Here is a 17,003-nt window from a genome sequence, read left to right on the forward strand (position 1 = left end):
AGCTTTACGCATCTGCTTTTAAAGTAGGCACACGCGCACGTTATATACACATATATGCGCGAAAGAGCGATGCGGTTTCTTCTTCTCGCTTTGAGTCAAAATCCGTCCCCGCCGGCGGCGAATTTTGGACGAAGATTGGTTTCCAATTCTTCTTCATCATGCTCGAGGAGAAGACCGTCGTCGTTTAATCTTCGCATGGCTGGCAGAGGAGGAAGAACAGCGCTTTCTTCTTTCCCGTCCTCCTCGTCATCTGCGGGATCGACGAGTGAAGGTGATGATGAAATGAATTTGTTTTTGCAGAGTAAAAACGTCCAGTTACCGACCAGCTGTCCTGGCTGCGGCACCGCCTTGCAACGCGCGGATAAAAATTTACCGGGTTTCTACGTCGTACCGAGCAAGTTATTGGAAGAGGAAACAGAAGGCGAAGACGTGGACGAGGAAGAGTACATGAGACTGATGATGAAAGAGGGGAAGAAGGAGAAGAAGAAGAAGAAAACGCCGGAGGATTGGAGTCAACTGTCGCCGGACGAACTGGCGAGGCGGATCATGGCGGAGAATAGTAGCGTTCACGAAGGAGGAGGAGAAGAAGAATCGGAGGACGATTTTGATTTCGAGGACGTTACTTTTGTGAAGGACGATGAAATTGAAGACGAAGACGAAGACGGTAAAGAAGCCATCGACGCGTTTGAATCGTTATTCTTTGAGAAGGACGATGGAAAAGAAATCGACGAAGATTACGAGTTGGAAATGGCCGCGCTGAAAAAGATGAATCGATTGAAACGGAAACCGCCGGCGATTGTCTGCGCGAGGTGCTTTAGCTTGAGGAACACTGGACGGCCGAAAAATGTAAACGCGGAGATTTTACTCCCGTCGTTCGATTTCAAACGATCGGTTGGGACGCAAATGGAACGGTATCCGAATAATTCGAAAAAAGGCGTCGTTTTAGTCGTCGTCGATTTAGTGGATTTTGATGGGAGCTTCCCCGTCGACGCGGTGGATGCGTTAGAACCGCACGCGGAAAGAGGTGCAATTGAAATTGTATTAGTCGCGAATAAAGTGGATTTGATGCCCGCGCAAGCGACGAGAGCGAGATTGACGCAGTTTGTGAGACGTCGCGCGAAAGCGTTTGGGATGCAAAGCGCGAGCGAGGTTTTGTTAGCCTCCGCGACGGCTGGAATGGGCATAAGAGTTTTGAGCGATGAGTTGGAAGACATCTTACGCAATCGAGGTGGGCACAAAAAGAAAGACGTGTACGTCGTCGGCGCGCAAAACGCAGGCAAATCGAGTTTGATTAACCGTTTGTCGAGCAGATACGACGGACCGACGGACAAAACCGGCGGGCCGTTGGCGTCGCACGTACCCGGGACTACCATTGGCGTCTTAAAACTCGAAGGCATTTTACCCAACGAAACTGATGTTTACGATACTCCGGGTTTGCTTCAGCCGCACCAACTCTCCGCGCGAATGACCGCGGACGAAGCGAAAATAATCTTACCCAAAAAACGCATGATTCCGAGAACGTATAGAATTCAGATCGGAGGTACCATTCACATCGGCGGCGTCTCCAGAATCGATTTACTCGACGCGCCACAAAGAACTATTTATGTAACCGTCTGGTGTTCCAACGACGTGCCTTTGCATTACACCACGAACGGCGCGAAAAATGGAGACGAGATTTACGCGAAACACGCCGGGACGAAACTGACCCCTCCGTTGGGTGGCGAGGAAGGCGCTTTACGCCTCGGTCGGTGGGGAAGCAGAAAAGTTTCCGTCTACGGCGATTCGTGGTCAGAATCTACGCGGGACATTTCCATCGCTGGCGTTGGATGGGTAGCCATCGCGTGCGTCGGAAACGCCGATTTCAAAGTGTGGACGCACGAAGGCGTGCAATTAGAAACGCGAGAGGCGCTCGTGCCGGACATTTCAAAATCGATGATGAAGCCGGGATTTAGTTTCGAGAACGTGGGCGGGACGAGTAGTAATCGAAGACCAGACAAAAGAGCGGGGAGAGAGAGAGGAGGTAGCGGTGGTGGTGGTGGTAGTAGCGGCGGCAGAGGAGGAGGAGGAGGAAGAGGGGGACGAGGTAGTGGCGGTAAGAGAAGCGGCGGGGGCGGCAATAGATGGACTTAATAATTTCGCAGGCGACATTTAATATTAAAGAATACATAGCATCCCTTATTATATTAGGAGTTACTCTCATTCATATCACGACTCTTCCTCATCACCTTCGCCTTCTCCTCTTCCCTCTTCCTCCTTCAACACCTCCGCTTTCGCTTTCAACTTATCCATCACCATTTCCGCCGCGTTTTCCTTCCAATCCTTCTTCTCATCACCTTCGCCTTTCTCCAAGCCTTTCGCCACGCCCAGGACGGATTTCCCCATCACGAACGCCGTCACGAAATCCGCGCCGACTAAAATCACCCCAAACTTCCCCAATCTCCCGAACGTGTCCGAACTCATAATCGGTGCGTCGATGTCGTACCCGTCCGAGCTTAAATCTTCTTTTCGTATGGATTCCCCTAACATGTTCGCGTTGACATTTTTCTCCCAAACTTCATCTCCTTCGTCCACTTTCACTCTCGGGGCGACTTCTGTCGGATCCCAATCTTGTTTTGAACTTTCCCTCATGATGCGCATCAATTCCTCCGGCGACGCTTCCGCGCCAGAGGTGAGCCAATCAACCACTTGCGCCGCATTCGCGTCCAAAGTATCAGAAAGTGCGAGTATCGCGAGCGTCGTCATCAGAGCGTGACGCAGAGTTGAAACCGTTGTTGTTGTTCTTTCCCCGGCGAACTCTTCTTCTTCTTCTTTGATGTCGTTTACGTCCTCGTTTCTCTCCCCAAAACTCCTCCTCCTTTTCGCGAACGACGCAATAACGTCTCTTTTATGACTTTTCCTTTTCGATGATTTCGATGACGTCCTCGTCCATTTTCTCGCGCGCAACGACAGAGTTGTTCTCTGAAACGCAGATATCATGTCTTTTTTCCCAAGTTTTCCCGCCACAAATTCTGACGATTTTCTATCGATCGCATTCACGTTTTCCGCTCGTTTTGCATGTCGAGAATCGGAACACAACAACAAATACAACAACATCAGCAGCAGCAACAACAGTTCTTCACCTCTCGTCGAACGAGTCATCGAAACCTCGCGTCTTCTTCGCATTCTCGATCGATTTTTCTCTCAAATTCGCGGAAATTGAAGAAGGACAATTCTCCTCGTTTCGTCGTCATGCGACGGTGCATTTGTCCTGTTGTTGATGGTGTTGTTGGTGTTGCTGGGCGGAGAGGGAGGGTGTTTTCAACCACTTGGCACACCCCTTTACGCGCTGCTTTTGGAGGGTGGGACGAGAAGAAGATCAACTCTAACAGCGTTTCGAAAGTCGTGACGAACGCTTTGAATAATAGTGGTAATGGGTACAACAACAACAATTACTCGGCGGCGGATGCGGCGGCGAAGGACAATTCGGCCGATTCAACAACTCCTTCGGGACAACAACAACAGTTTTCGAGGAATAGCAACAACGGAGCTACGCGCCAGCCGCCAAACGTGCAGTATTATGGGAACAACAATAGTAATAGTAACAATGCCAACGCGAATGGTGGGTCTCGAACGCCGCCGATGTCGAGACCGCCGCCCGGTCCTCCTCCTTCGCCGAATCAACAACAACAACAACAACAACAGTTTCAGCAACGCAACGTGAACGGTAACAACAACGTGCCACCGAGACCACCGGTGCCAAATCAGCAGCAACAATACTCTGGTATTAACAACAACAACAATCAAAGAGCCGAGAATAGAATTTATAGGCAGCAAGGGCAGACTATCGTGAACGGAGGCGCGAGTAGTAGACCTCCGATGCCACCACCGCCGACGCAATCTGTAGCTCCCTCCTCCTCCTCGTCGTCGTCATACAACGAAGACGAGGAAGATTACAGCGCTCCACAAAATACCGGACCGACCGCGCTGCGCGACATTTTGCTCGAGAAACGAATCGTCATGCAATCGTACACGCCCGGGCAACACAGAGAGATGTGTCCGCAGTGCAACGGAGGCTCCGGCGGCGAGCGGTCGCTAGCGGTAAGAATCGAGCCGGGTGGACGCCAAGCCGTGTACGTGTGCCACAGAGCGACGTGCGAGTGGTCTGGTGCGGCAGATTTGGATTTTGTGCCCGGGAAAGCGAAAGGATCTTCCTCGGCTCAAGGAGGCAAATCATCGTCGAGCAATACCGCCACGAATACCAACACCAACAACCAAAGAACGATTCTAAAGAAACCAAACCTGCCTAAACCGGAAGATTTGAAACGCGTCGGTCCAGGTGCGCTCGACGAATCCGCCAAGCCTTGGGCGGAAATGATCGAAGAAAGAGGCATCTCTCTCGAAGTTGCCGAACGAAACGGCGTCGCCGTTCAAAGCGTCTTTTCGCCGATTGAAGGCAAACACGTCGACGCGCTCGTGTTCCCGTACGTTCGCGACGGACAAATCGTCAACGCCAAGTACCGCGGGCCAAACAAATCGTTTTGGCAAGTCAAAGGTGCGGAGAAAGTCTTGTACGGTTTGGACGATTGCATAGATTGCGAAGAGATTATCATCGTCGAAGGCGAGTTTGATAAATTAGCTTTCGAGGAAGCCGGGTATACGAATGTCGTTTCCGTTCCAGACGGCGCGCCGGGGAAAGTGAAAGAAGGCGACGTGCCAAACCCAGAAGACGATAAGAAATACGAGTACTTGTGGAATTGTCGAGCACAATTAGATACGGTAAAACGGTTCGTCATTGCCACCGATAGCGACGGGCCGGGCAAAGCCTTGGCGGAAGAACTCGCAAGACGACTCGGTAAAGAACGCTGTTTTACCGTGAACTGGCCGGAAGGGTGTAAAGACGCGAACGAGACTTTGCAATCGGGTGGCGTCGAACTCATTCGCGACTCAATCAGCTCCGCCGAGGGCTTCCCGCTGCGTGGTTTGTTCAAATTCGCTGATTTCTCCGGAGACATCGAGCAATACTTTAACATGGACGCCGGTTCCGAATTGCGGGGCGTTTCCACCGGATGGCGTTCGGTTGATAAGCACTACCGCGTCGTCCCTGGTGAACTCACCGTAGTCACCGGCGTTCCAAACTCTGGTAAATCCGAGTGGGTGGACGCGTTAATGTCCAACTTAGCCGTCCAACACGGCTGGACTTTCGCGCTCTGTTCTCTCGAAAACAAAGTTCACGAACACGCGCGAAAATTGGTTGAAAAATACGTCGGCGAACCGTGGTTCGACACCACTACCTACGCCAAAGGCGCGCAAAGAATGAACCCACAAACCATGAAGCGTGGTATGCGTTGGCTCAACGACCACTTTGTTTTAATCCGACACGAAGATGACGAGTTACCGTCGGTCGATTGGATCCTAGGCCTTGCCAGAGCCGCCGTCTTACGGCACGGCATCCGAGGTTTACTCATCGATCCGTACAACGAACTCGACCACAAACGACCAACTGGACAAACGGAAACCGAATACGTGAGCCAAATGCTCACTCGAATTAAACGTTTCGCGCAGCATTACGACGTGCACGTCTGGTTCGTCGCGCACCCGAGACAACTCCACAACTGGAAAGGCGAAATGCCCGGGTTATACGACATCTCCGGCTCCGCGCACTTCATCAACAAATGCGACAACGGCATCGTCATTCACAGAAACCGGGACGAGAAAATGGGCAGCTTACGAGAAGTCACCGTGAACTTGGCGAAAGTCAGAAACAAAGTCGCCGGTTCCATCGGCGACCCGAAACTCGAGTACAACGTCAGGAACGGCCGGTACGAAGATTTGCCCGAAGACGCTGCTCAAAATACCAACAACAACGCGAACAAACAGTAGTAGCAGATATATATTCATTCATGTATTATTAATATAATAGTAGTTTATTCCATTATTAAAAAAGACGAACGTTACTACTTTTTACTCTAAGAACGGAAAGCATTGTTTCGCGTCCAACTTCGGGTGTTTATTCTCCGCGTGCTTTTTCAACTCCGAGTGACTCAGCGTCGACACGAACGCTTGCATGCACACTTTGCACTGGATCGATTTCGCCGCTTCGTTTGCCTCTGTTGTGATAATAATAGAGAAAGAAGAGAGAGAATGAAAAGTGAGCCCCAGAGGTGTTTTGTTTCCAATTCGGAATGTACTAATGGATATCTCAAAAACAAAGAGAGAGAGAGAGAGAAGACGAAGAAAAAAACGTACTCAGCATGCTCCCAGCGCCGCCTTTCGCCGCTTTCGCCTGCGCTTTCTCCCTCGCTTTGGCTGATTTTTGGCCGTTGCCCCCGCCCATGATGTTTAGAAAGTTGAGAAAACTTAAGAGAAAAAATTGGAGGAAAAAACTGAAGCACAATTGGAAAAGTTTTTGCTCTTCTTTTCTCCGTCGTAATAAAAACACTAACTCGTATATTGGTACGCAGTGATGGTACGCCTTTGATGGCTTTTGCAATGACGGACTTTGACCCGGACAGGGAGAAACTGTTGCATTTTTTACAAGTCGGAGGAGGAGGAGGACAATATCGTCGTCGTAATCATCATCAGCATCAGCAGCCGTCGCGAGCGGGGACGACGAGACGAGGGAAGAAGAAGAAAAAAAGCTTCTTTTGCTGCTTAAACGGGTGGTGGTGTTTGAAACGCGCGTTAGGAACGAGGACGACGACGACGCAGAAAGTGCTCCTGTTCGCGCCGATGGTGTGGTTCGCGGTGAGTGTGCTCTCGCTGGCGAGGTTTAAAACGAGCAGCGAGGGAGAAAGGAGCGATGGGGTGGCGAAGACGTTGTTAACAACAAGGGGAGCGAGCGAAAGAGGAGAACGTCGTCAACATCGACCACAAAATCATAATCCTCATAAAATGCGTTCGAACGAAGAAAACGAGAGGGTAGTAAAGAGCAGCTTTGCACACGAGAAAGCACCGATACCGATACTAACGTTCGAATCGGACGAGAAGATGCGAGCAGAGCGAGAGCGAGAAGAAGCGACGAGCGCGCAAAATCGACATCCGTGTTTGAACAACGGCGTGTATAAAGTGGAAACGGACGAGTGCGTCTGTCACGGAGGGTGGAAAGGGGAGAATTGCGATCGGGCGATATGCGAGCAGGTGAATTGCGTGCACGGGAGGTGCGTGAAACCGGACGTGTGCGAGTGCTTCCCGGGATTTAGCACGTTTGATTGCTCGAAAGATTTCATTCGAGACGAGAGCGGGATGTTGTTGGACCATTTGCAAGTGCGGTTGCACACGACGTCAATTGGTCTGTCCAAGAAAGATCCGGCAGAGGCCATCGAGTTAGTTCAAAGGTGGGGGAGCAGTGGTAGTAGTAGTAGTAGTAGTAGTAGTAGTAGCCGTAGTAAAAGCGAAAACGAGGTGGACGGTCCTTGGTTGGCGAGAGAAGACGCGCTCGGCAATCGAGTTTTGAAAACGGACCAGAATCCGCACAACAAGCTATTTCTCAGTTGCGCCGTGGTTGGGAATAGCTTTCATTTAGAAAAAGTAGACGGGTTAGCGGAAGTTGTGGACGAACACGAGGCGGTTATTCGACTGGATGCTGCGCCGACGGCGGGAAGGTTTGCGAGCATGGTGGGCACGAAGACCACCGTGCGCGTCTTGTCGGATGCGTTTTTGGAAGAGGCGCTGAAAAACCCGTCCAAGTACGCGAAACTGTTCACGAGCGCGAACGCGGCTTCAAACAGCGGCAACTGGGAGACGAAAGGCCTTTTGTGGGAACCAAACTCAGTGAGTAAGTTGAGGCAAGCGCGAAGGGCGTTTCCCGAGTTGGACGTCCAATTCGCATCGCCGGAGATTTTGTATCCGGCCAAGACAATTTTTAACGAAGTGTACGATAGATTAAACGCGGAGACGAAAGAGCACATCGAGAAAGATTTGTTCGGTAGTGGCGGAAATAAAGGTGAAGACGAGAGCAACGGAGGAGGTAGAGGAGGAGGAGGAGGAGGAGGAGGAGTGGGATACTCTTTCTTTTCTTCCTCGAAGTCTTCTCCGGCGGCGACTAACAAATCGGAGTTGAAACCGACTCTCTCCAACGCCTTCTTCGCCGTCTTCCTCTCCTTACAAATGTGCGTCAACGTCAACGTGTACGGCATCGACCCACCGCACGAGTTCCTCCACGACGACGACCACGACGAAACCGACTCCTACTTCGACACTCTCTCCGGCGGTTCCGGCCTGGGCGTCTCCCCGGCGTCCAAAACGTACGAATCCTTGCTTTTGCGCTTGTTCCACGACCGCCGTTTAACGACGAGTTGCGACGGTTTTAACCACATGCAAAAATGCGTCAGTTTCACACCGAGAGGAAGGAAAGGTGTCATCGCTCACCAAGTCATTCATTGGTAATATATAGTCTCTCTCGTGTAATACTATTCGCTTTCGTCAAGTATTTAGTGTGTTTGGTTCAAAGACTTGACCACGTGGACTTTTCTCTCGAGATTTCCACATTGATTATCCAAATTATCCATTCAAGATGCGTCGCGCGCTTCTGCTCACCCGACGAACCACTGCGCGCACTTCTCGCTCTCCTCGTCACGACGACCACTTTTTCGTTTCCTCCACTTATGTTTCGAATAATGCTTTTTTCGAGAGTTTAAGGAGGAGCGGCTTTGCGACTGAGACGACGCGTTGTCGTGCGGCCACCACGACCACCCGTTTTCACTCGCACAATCAAAGACGAGACCAATCCAACGGTGGGCACCAGCGTTTAGCGGAATTGCGAGAGACGTTAGCGAAAGAAGACGCCACGGTTTCGGACTTTGTTCTCGGAACGTCCTTATCCGGCGAAAACGAGTATTCCTCCCCCGCGCCGAAGAACATGAGAGACAAGACGGTGAGGAAACCCGAGTGGCTGAAACGAACGCTCCCGGGCGGGACGGAGGATTCGAAGTATTCAAAGATAAAATCGAGACTGAAAGAGCTAAAGTTGAGCACGGTGTGCGAAGAGGCTAAGTGCCCGAATTTAGGCGAGTGTTGGGGCGGCGGGGACGGGCACACGGCGACGGCGACGATTATGATCATGGGGGACACGTGCACGAGAGGGTGTAAGTTTTGCGCGGTGAAAACGTCGAAAGCGCCTCCGCCGTTGGATAAAGACGAACCGGAAAACGTGGCGAAGGCGATTAGCGAGTGGGGGTTGGATTATATCGTGTTGACGAGCGTTGATAGAGACGATTTAGAGGACCAAGGTGCCGGGCATTTCGCGAAAACGATTAAGAATTTGAAGGAGAAAGTGAAAGGAGGCGGCGAAGGCGGGTTTGTGAGTAACCAGGATAAAGATAAGAGGATTTTAGTCGAGGCGTTGACGCCGGATTTTCGAGGCGAGGATAGATTAATCGATACGGTCGCGTTGAGTGGGCTAGATGTGTTCGCCCACAACGTGGAAACCGTGCCAGAGTTACAAACGCACGCGAGAGATCCGAGAGCGAATTGGGACCAGAGTATCCACGTGTTGAAAAGAGCGAAAAAGACCGCGAAAGATGTCGGAGGTGTGGATTTGATCACCAAGACGAGCATAATGCTCGGTCTGGGCGAAACGAGAACGCAAGTGTACGAAGCGTTGAAGTTGTTGAGAGAAGCTGGCGTGGACGTGGTCACGTTTGGGCAATACATGCGACCGACAAAGAGACATTTGAAAGTCGAGGAGTACGTCACTCCGAAAGCGTTTGATATGTACGGGAAGATGGCGGAAGATTTGGGCTTTTTATACGTCGCGAGCGGACCGATGGTAAGAAGTTCGTACAGAGCCGGCGAGTTTTTCTTGAGGAACGAGTTGAGGAAACGCGAAGGAGAGAAAATGACCGCCGCGTCGTCGTAATAAAGGCATTATTCATACTAGATGAATATTGTTTTTATCATTGTTGTAAAATAAGGAAAAATTAAGCGACAAAAGTGCTGCTCTATTATTCTTATATTCGAAATCGCGATAACTTGACGACCAAACCAGTTTCTTCGTTCACTTCGAAAATCTCGCAAATTTTGACCTTCATCAGCAACATGTCAAACTTGTACAACACCTCCCACTTCGTGATGTGTTTCTCGTCGCCTCTTCCGACGTACGTCGGTCCTTCCACGTTCATGGCGTTGGACTTGATTTGCCGCTTCGACCGCGTGCTCCCCATCATCCGGTTTCGTAAATCGACGATGGCTTTGTCCATGCGACTGAACGCAAATACGCGTCCGCGGATAGTTGCACCATCGATGGTAAAATACTCAAAGTTTTCATCGAACGCTTTCTCGATTTCCGGAGAAGTGGACGTCCAACTTTCAACGTCGGGATCTTCGAGCGCTTTGCGCACGGCTTCGTGCATAATTTGCGGAATTTTCGGCGGTTGCGGACGCTTTGCGTATTTCCTTTTCTTTTTCTTTTTGAGTCGTTTCACGGTTTGCGTGGTCGTTGTTGTCGTGCCATCTTCGTTTGTTACCGTGACTTCTTCCTCCACCTCTTCTTCCACCATCTCTTCTTCTTCCAACTCTTCTTCTTCTTCGCTTTTCTCCGGGACGCCGCTCTTGAACGCTTTCAACGTCCTATAAATCACCTCGGGATCATCCTCCGGTAACGTCTTCACGCTCTCTTCGCACCGTCTCGTGGCCACTTCAATCATCTCGTCCAACAAATCCATCGTCTCCGATTCCCAGTTATCGAATTCCTTGGGATCGTGAAACTTGACGTCCTTCATCCACGTTTGAAAGTCTTTCGATTTATGCGAAAGATCGACGCCTTCGTACCCTCGAAACGACTCGTATTTGGATCCTCCCGGAATAGAACACACTCCGTCGTACAGAACTCTCGATTTTGGATTCGACTCGAGCGCTTTCACGTACGACCTCGTTTTGGGTGCCCTTCGCGTTTGAGAGCTTCCCCGTCTTCTCGAGGAAGAACCTCGTGATCTCGAAAAAAAACTTCTTCGTCTCGAAGAAGAAGAAGAAGACAAAGTCGCACACACATCGCCGCCGCTGCTCGAAGAAACGACGACCGGCGTCGACGACGAACTCGAAGGCGCCGAGAAGGAAATCAGTCTCGGTGCCGACGCGCACGCGCCCATAGTGATTCTCTTTTATGTTGTATACCGGTGGTTCTCCTCTCTCTTACAAAAAGTATTTTAGAGAAGAAAAGAAAGAGAGCCGTTTTTCATAAATTAATTATTACTTTTTTACTCAACGAGGAGGTCGTTTTGGGAGCAAAAAGAGACAGATTTCGAGAGAGAGGAAAAGAGAGCAAAAAAAACGACCAAAAAAGAAGACTTTTTTCTCTCTTGCCTTTTTTCATGTCCTTTTTTCGTGCTTTCCTCTATTTTTTAACGAGACAAAGTCTTCCTTTTCTTTTTCGTAACAAACTCGAGAGTTTTCTCTTCACTTCTTTAAAGCGCTTCTCGTCGCGTGTGCACACAACACCACGCAGAGAGCGATATTTAGATACACAAAAACACTCTAGAGCTCGCACACGCGCATAAATACACACACACATAAAAAAGGTACGAATAACTTTCTCTCTCTCTTTATCCCTCTCTCTCTCTCTCTTTTTCTCTCCATTCGGTGCTTCTCTTCTTCTCGAGTGCAACGACAGAACGCGATGATGATGATGATTCGATGTCTCGCGCGGCCCCATCAGCGGCTCTTCATTCCCGTTCGGGAAATTCAAATCACATCATCATCCCTTTGCGGCGAAGATAAAGAAGAAGATACAGAGCGCGCAATAATATCTCTTTAAATGTCGTTTTGTCTCCGTCTCTCTCTCTCTCTCTGTCTCTCCGTCTCCTTCTGTCGATTCTCCGAATACTGATCTCTTCTATTTTCATTCTGCGTCACAGAAGCTTTTGCGCGGCACCGCGGCCAAAGCGCAGCGCATCTCTCATCATGCCGGGAAGAACCTCGCGCTCGCGATTAACGACAACAACAAATACAACATCGGCGAAAGAGTTTAAAGATGAAAGAAGACACTTGCGAACGACGCGATCGAGCTCGGCGAAAGCGCACTCCGGCATCGTCGACGTCGCGAAGAAACTTTTGTGCACGGTGCATAAACTCGACGGGCACCTTCAAGAAGGAAAGAAGAGAAGCGCTCGCGGCGTTCGGAGGTTTTCAGCAGACGTTGCCATAAAAAACGGCATGCAAGAAGAGGAGGCGTTTGAAGAAGAAGAAGAAGACGACGTGAAGGAGGAGGATTTTTTAGAAGACGTGCACATGGAAGGACAGACGCCGACGGTTGCGAAGACGACGACGAGAAATACGGTAAAGATACATCGAACGCCGGAAGGAACGCCGAAAGACGAGAAGCAAGTGGAAAGAGTCGTCGCTTTGATGCGATTGATCTTAACCGCGAAGAAAGTGAAGGAGGACAAAGTGCCGGCGCTCATCGCGCCGAATCTGTACCTCGGGTCGATCGGCGCGGCGCAAAGCGAGGAGCAGATTAAAGAGAAAGGGATCACGCACGTCCTCACGGTGGCGAGAGGGTTTGAGATTAAACACGTGGAAGGGGTGAAGTATATGACCGTGGAGGTGGCGGATAGGCCAGATGCGGATATTCGAAGCCACTTTCCGCAGTGTTTCGAGTTTATTAGCGGCGCGGTGAAGAGCGGCGGGAACGTGCTCGTGCACTGTTTCGCCGGCCGGTCGAGAAGCGCGTCCGTATGCGCGGCGTACGTCATGTGTCACGAAAACATCAGGTTGGACGAAGCTTTGATGCGAATGCGGTTGGCGAGACCGCAGATTAACCCGAACGCCGGGTTCATGGGCCAGTTGAACCAACTGGATGAAGATTTGATGAAGTGGCGGCGTAAAACCGGCCAAGAGAAGATGAAGGAGGACGAGCAAGAAGTGACTTCGGCGCAATCGCAAAACAGAGATAGCGGACAATCCAAGAGTTCCACCAGCGAAAGTTACAGCATGAGCCACGGCGATCAGCATCACGCCACTAACAAGCGCAACGGCGGCGGCGGCGAAAATTACGCGGAAACTGACCCGGCGAGCGAAATCGCGAAAAATACGCGACGCGCGAAAGCCGGCGCCGCGTCCACCACGACCGAAAGCGGCGGCACCAAGTCCACCTCCTCCGACCAGGACAACTCCACCCCGTACCGAAACCCGGACAAGAACAAGAACAAGAACTTAAACGACAACAACATCTTGGAGCAGCGACCCGAGAGGGGCGGCGGCAAATCCGCGCCAAAGCCGCATCCGCCGCCCAAGACGAGGACGACGACGAAAGCGAGCGCGAAAGGCGGCGCGATCATGATTTCCAGTTCCGGCTCCGACGACGACGACGACCACCACCAACAACAAGAACAAGAAGTCGTCGACATGGACGTGCTTTGATGTTAGTAGCTAAAGTAGCGTGGACGCGGTTAAAGATAGCAGAGACTTGTAAACCAAAGCCAAATACCCTAAATAGAATTGAACGAATTTCCCCACAAAAACTTCGTTTCCCCCACACTTTTGGTTTCAAATCAAATGACGAATAAGCTTCTTTCGCCGACGACTCGGACGACGAGGACGCCGACAATGGACCATCCCCTCGTGGCGAGTCCCATGACTAAAAGAAGAGAGTCGCCGAAACCACCGTTTTCTACCCCGAAGAGAGGAAGAACGAGCAAAAACATGATGAGTTCTTCTTCTCACCTTTCGCCACAAAACGGCAGTCAAATGCGTTTGAATTTCACCCAAAACTCGAATAAGGGAAAAGGTGGGTCGCTTCCGCCGTCTCCGGTCGACGAGACCGTTCTGTTCGCCGACGATGTTGATTCAGACGAGGAGGAGGAAGAGGAGAACGAGGTATTCGAAGACGCCGGGACGCCTTTCGTTGAAGATGAAAATAATGAAAATCTCCAACCACCTTTAAACAACAACAGTACGGCGAAGAGAGTGGAAAAAGGCGCGTTGAATCGAGCTTTGCGAAGAGAGTTATATCAGCTCACAAAATCGAGGGACGAGGTATCCTTGGAGTTGACTAGATTAAGAAACGACCACGAACGGGTGCAAGCGATGCGCGCGAGCGAGATGGAGGCTTTGAACATGCACAAGAGTCGCATCGCGGACGCGGCGCAAGCGACGGCGAAAGAGGCGAATCGAGTGGAAGAGATGAAGAAAGATGTGATCGAGAGGGAGAGGAGAATGAAGGAGGAGTTGGAAGAGGCGATGCAGTTGAAGCGAGACGCAGAGGAGATGCGGATAGAGGCGGAGGAGTTCTTAGAGAGGCAAAGAAGGGCGGAAAAAGCGGAAGCGAAGATGGAGGAGAAAGGAAGGGACATCGAGAGAATGAACGAGTGGTCGAACGAACGCATGGATGAGTTGGAGAGGAAACAAGAGCAAGTAGCGGTGGCGAACGCGGCGTGCGAACGCGAAGCGGGTTTATTGAAGAGAGATTACGAGCGGTTTGAAAAGAACAGACGGGAGGTTTCGAGAGCGTTTGCGAAAAGAGAGATGGACGCGTTGAAAAGAGAGGAGTCGTGCGAAGATCGCGAAAGGAGAGCAGAGAGAGCAACAAAGATGCGCGAGGAGGAGGAACGTTTATTAGTAGAAGCGCAAGAGAAGAAATATTTAGCCGAAAAGCATTTGAGAGAGTTTCTCGAGAAAATGAAAGAGGCTGAATCGAATGCGAAGAAGATTGAACAGGCGAAGGAAGACGCCAGGTTGAAAATGAGAGAGTTGGATCAACTCTTCTCCGAGAAGAAAGCAGCAATTGAACAAGCCGAACACGCGCTGAAGAAAGCAAAAGTCGAAAGAGAACAGATTAAAGAGGAGCTGGACGCTCGCGAACGTCACACCGCCGCGGCTGCAGAAGCCGCCGCGAAAGAGTGCGATACGGTTGCGAACGCTTGGGCGAAGGTCACCGAAGGACGCAAAGAGCTCGAAAAACGCGAGCAGGATTTGAAAATCGCATCGAGCACGATTGCAGAACGCTTATATTTCATGAAAGCCGGCGACGAGGAGTTGGAAGAGAAAGGGAGAGCGTTGGAACAATTGGCCGCGGAAATTCAAAAAGTCGAGTTGGAATTAAAGAAAGATCGCGACCGGGTAGAAGAGGAAAAACAAACGATGCACAAGAAGCGAGAGATGATGGAAGAAGCCGAGCGAACCGCAAAGTTTCGCGTGAACGAAATCGAAAATAGGGAGTTACAATTAGACGCTCGAGAAAACGATGTCGCTTCGCAGCTTTCTCGCGCCGCGATGGTTGAAGAGAACTTGAAGAAAAGAGAGAGCGATTTGAGAGCGTTGATGCGGAGCGGCGAAGGCCAACGCGCGACGACTGTTCGCGAGTTGGAATCTGAAGTCGAAGAGAAGGCGAAAGATATCGAACGATTAAAGGCAAAGCTGGAAGAGTCTGCGAGCGATTCGGAATCAAGTTTGAAAAAACTCACGAACGAGATGGACGTTATGCGGGAATCGTTTCGAACGAAAGAGATTGAAATCGAGGCGCACAGGAAAGCGTTGGAGAATCAATTGAACGAAGCGCGAAAGGAGAACAGAGATTTGGTTTCCGAAGCCGCCGAGGCGAGGAAGGAACGAGAAACGGCGTTATTGCGCATGAGAGATGGTTCTGCTCAAACGACAACAACATCAACGCATAAGAAAAATACTGGAACGCAAAGCAACGACTTTGCTTTTCCCATCGTTGATACTACTCGCAACGAACAACAAATCGACGCGATGCGAAGCGAAATCGCGTTACTCAAACGCGAAATCGCATCGCACCAAACACACAGAGACCATTTGGAAACGCAGCTCGCCGAGGCTCGTCAACTGGCGAGCGCTAACTCGCCGAGCGGTAAGACGAAGAAAGAAACCGAACGTCGCAAAGCGTGGGAGAAAAGCGCCATGGAGGCAGTCAGAGACGCGAGGGATGCGTTGGATGCGCGCGCGGAAACGGTGAAAAAAGCCGCGATGGATGTCAAGAAACGCGAAGAGAACGCGAAACGAAGAGAAAACGAGCTTTTAGACGGTTTAGAGCGTGTGGAAAAAGAGTACGCGAAAGCTCGCCAAGCCGTCGCCGCCGCCGAATCCGAACGAATCGACATCGAAGCTCGTCGCGAATACGTCCGACGAGAACAACTGGAGTTGGAAAAGCACAAAGCCGTCAACGATGCGTTCAGAACCGATGAAGACTCGTTGAAAAAAAAACTCAAAGCGGTCTCTCGCGATCTCGAAGACGCCGAGCGTAAGCTCGAAAACGTCACGCACATGGTCTCTATTCGCAAACAAGAACTCAGCGGTTTAGACTTGGCGAATATCAACGCGACTCGCATTGTAGATTTAGAACAGCGCGAATTGAAAATCCGCGAGTTTACGGATAAAGTCCACCCTGCGCTCCTTCGCGAAGCGGAATCGTTGAAAGAAGCCGGCGATGTTTTACAAAAAGAGAAGATTGAGCTGCAAAATTCCTGGCTCGCTTTGCAAAATCGAGAGAAGATGATGAACGAGCACGCGGCTACGAACAACGCGCGCATCTGCGAATTGAAAGAGTTTGAGAAATCGTTGATGGTAGAACGCGACGAACTTCTCGCATTTCGCGAGGATCTTCTGGAAAAGCAACAAAAACTCGTCCACGCGGAAGACATCATTCACCGCGCGGAGAAAGAAAAGAAAGCTTTAGAGAAGAAACGCAAACACGCGACTCGAGAACACACGTTGGACGAAACGAAATCCTCCTTAAAACGACTCTTGACGCAAATCAAAACCCGAGAAGGAGAAGCGCACCGTAAACTCAAGCGATGCGAAACGCTCTTACACCGCGAAAACATCCACAACTTGCGCGCGAGTTTACTCAAAGTCACCGAAACTCGCGAAGCGCTCGAACGCGACGTGGTAGTCTCGTCGTCGCGGAGCGAAAGAGACGAAGACGAAGACGGCGACGAGAGCGTTCACGTCTTTCAATCCTTACTTCGACGATGCGAACGACAGCTCGTCCGCGCGAACGACTGGTTCGCAGACTTGCAAAACGAGTTGGAAAGCTACCACCAATCTCAGGCTAGTTTGAGATGAGATAATAG

At 50.7% G+C, this 17,003-nt stretch overlaps 9 protein-coding genes across 9 annotated transcripts; 6 read left to right on the top strand and 3 right to left on the bottom strand.

The window, feature by feature from the left end:
- Positions 1–195: 195 nt before the first annotated feature.
- Positions 196–2,130, top strand: Bathy05g03900 (predicted protein; the record flags this gene model as incomplete). Its single annotated transcript, XM_007513182.1, has 1 exon — positions 196–2,130. The coding sequence occupies one exon, from the start codon at positions 196–198 to the stop codon at positions 2,128–2,130; it is 1,935 nt and encodes a 644-aa protein (XP_007513244.1).
- Positions 2,131–2,205: 75 nt separating this feature from the next.
- Bathy05g03910 (unknown protein) lies at positions 2,206–2,742 on the bottom strand (the record flags this gene model as incomplete). Its single annotated transcript, XM_007513220.1, has 1 exon — positions 2,206–2,742. The coding sequence occupies one exon, from the start codon at positions 2,740–2,742 to the stop codon at positions 2,206–2,208; it is 537 nt and encodes a 178-aa protein (XP_007513282.1).
- Positions 2,743–3,054: 312 nt separating this feature from the next.
- Bathy05g03920 (predicted protein) lies at positions 3,055–5,859 on the top strand (the record flags this gene model as incomplete). The annotated part of the gene is made up of 1 exon (XM_007513212.1): positions 3,055–5,859. One exon carries the CDS (start codon positions 3,055–3,057, stop codon positions 5,857–5,859), a length of 2,805 nt encoding a protein of 934 aa, XP_007513274.1.
- An 81-nt stretch (positions 5,860–5,940) lies between these two features.
- On the bottom strand, positions 5,941–6,313 carry Bathy05g03930 (predicted protein; the record flags this gene model as incomplete). The annotated part of the gene is made up of 2 exons (XM_007512966.1): positions 5,941–6,086; positions 6,226–6,313. 2 exons carry the CDS (start codon positions 6,311–6,313, stop codon positions 5,941–5,943), a joined length of 234 nt encoding a protein of 77 aa, XP_007513028.1.
- A 155-nt stretch (positions 6,314–6,468) lies between these two features.
- Positions 6,469–8,364, top strand: Bathy05g03940 (novel protein containing EGF-like domains; the record flags this gene model as incomplete). Its single annotated transcript, XM_007512819.1, has 1 exon — positions 6,469–8,364. The coding sequence occupies one exon, from the start codon at positions 6,469–6,471 to the stop codon at positions 8,362–8,364; it is 1,896 nt and encodes a 631-aa protein (XP_007512881.1).
- Positions 8,365–8,491: 127 nt separating this feature from the next.
- Positions 8,492–9,835, top strand: Bathy05g03950 (predicted protein; the record flags this gene model as incomplete). Its single annotated transcript, XM_007512922.1, has 1 exon — positions 8,492–9,835. One exon carries the CDS (start codon positions 8,492–8,494, stop codon positions 9,833–9,835), a length of 1,344 nt encoding a protein of 447 aa, XP_007512984.1.
- A 91-nt stretch (positions 9,836–9,926) lies between these two features.
- On the bottom strand, positions 9,927–11,063 carry Bathy05g03960 (unnamed protein product; the record flags this gene model as incomplete). Its single annotated transcript, XM_007513037.1, has 1 exon — positions 9,927–11,063. One exon carries the CDS (start codon positions 11,061–11,063, stop codon positions 9,927–9,929), a length of 1,137 nt encoding a protein of 378 aa, XP_007513099.1.
- An 811-nt stretch (positions 11,064–11,874) lies between these two features.
- On the top strand, positions 11,875–13,332 carry Bathy05g03970 (predicted protein; the record flags this gene model as incomplete). Its single annotated transcript, XM_007513159.1, has 1 exon — positions 11,875–13,332. One exon carries the CDS (start codon positions 11,875–11,877, stop codon positions 13,330–13,332), a length of 1,458 nt encoding a protein of 485 aa, XP_007513221.1.
- A 135-nt stretch (positions 13,333–13,467) lies between these two features.
- On the top strand, positions 13,468–16,995 carry Bathy05g03980 (ORF73; the record flags this gene model as incomplete). Its single annotated transcript, XM_007513137.1, has 1 exon — positions 13,468–16,995. One exon carries the CDS (start codon positions 13,468–13,470, stop codon positions 16,993–16,995), a length of 3,528 nt encoding a protein of 1,175 aa, XP_007513199.1.
- Between the last annotated feature and the right edge of the window lie 8 nt (positions 16,996–17,003).

This window comes from Bathycoccus prasinos (assembly GCF_002220235.1).
Source record: "Bathycoccus prasinos genomic : chromosome_5".
Classification (NCBI taxonomy): Eukaryota; Viridiplantae; Chlorophyta; class Mamiellophyceae; order Mamiellales; family Bathycoccaceae; genus Bathycoccus; species Bathycoccus prasinos.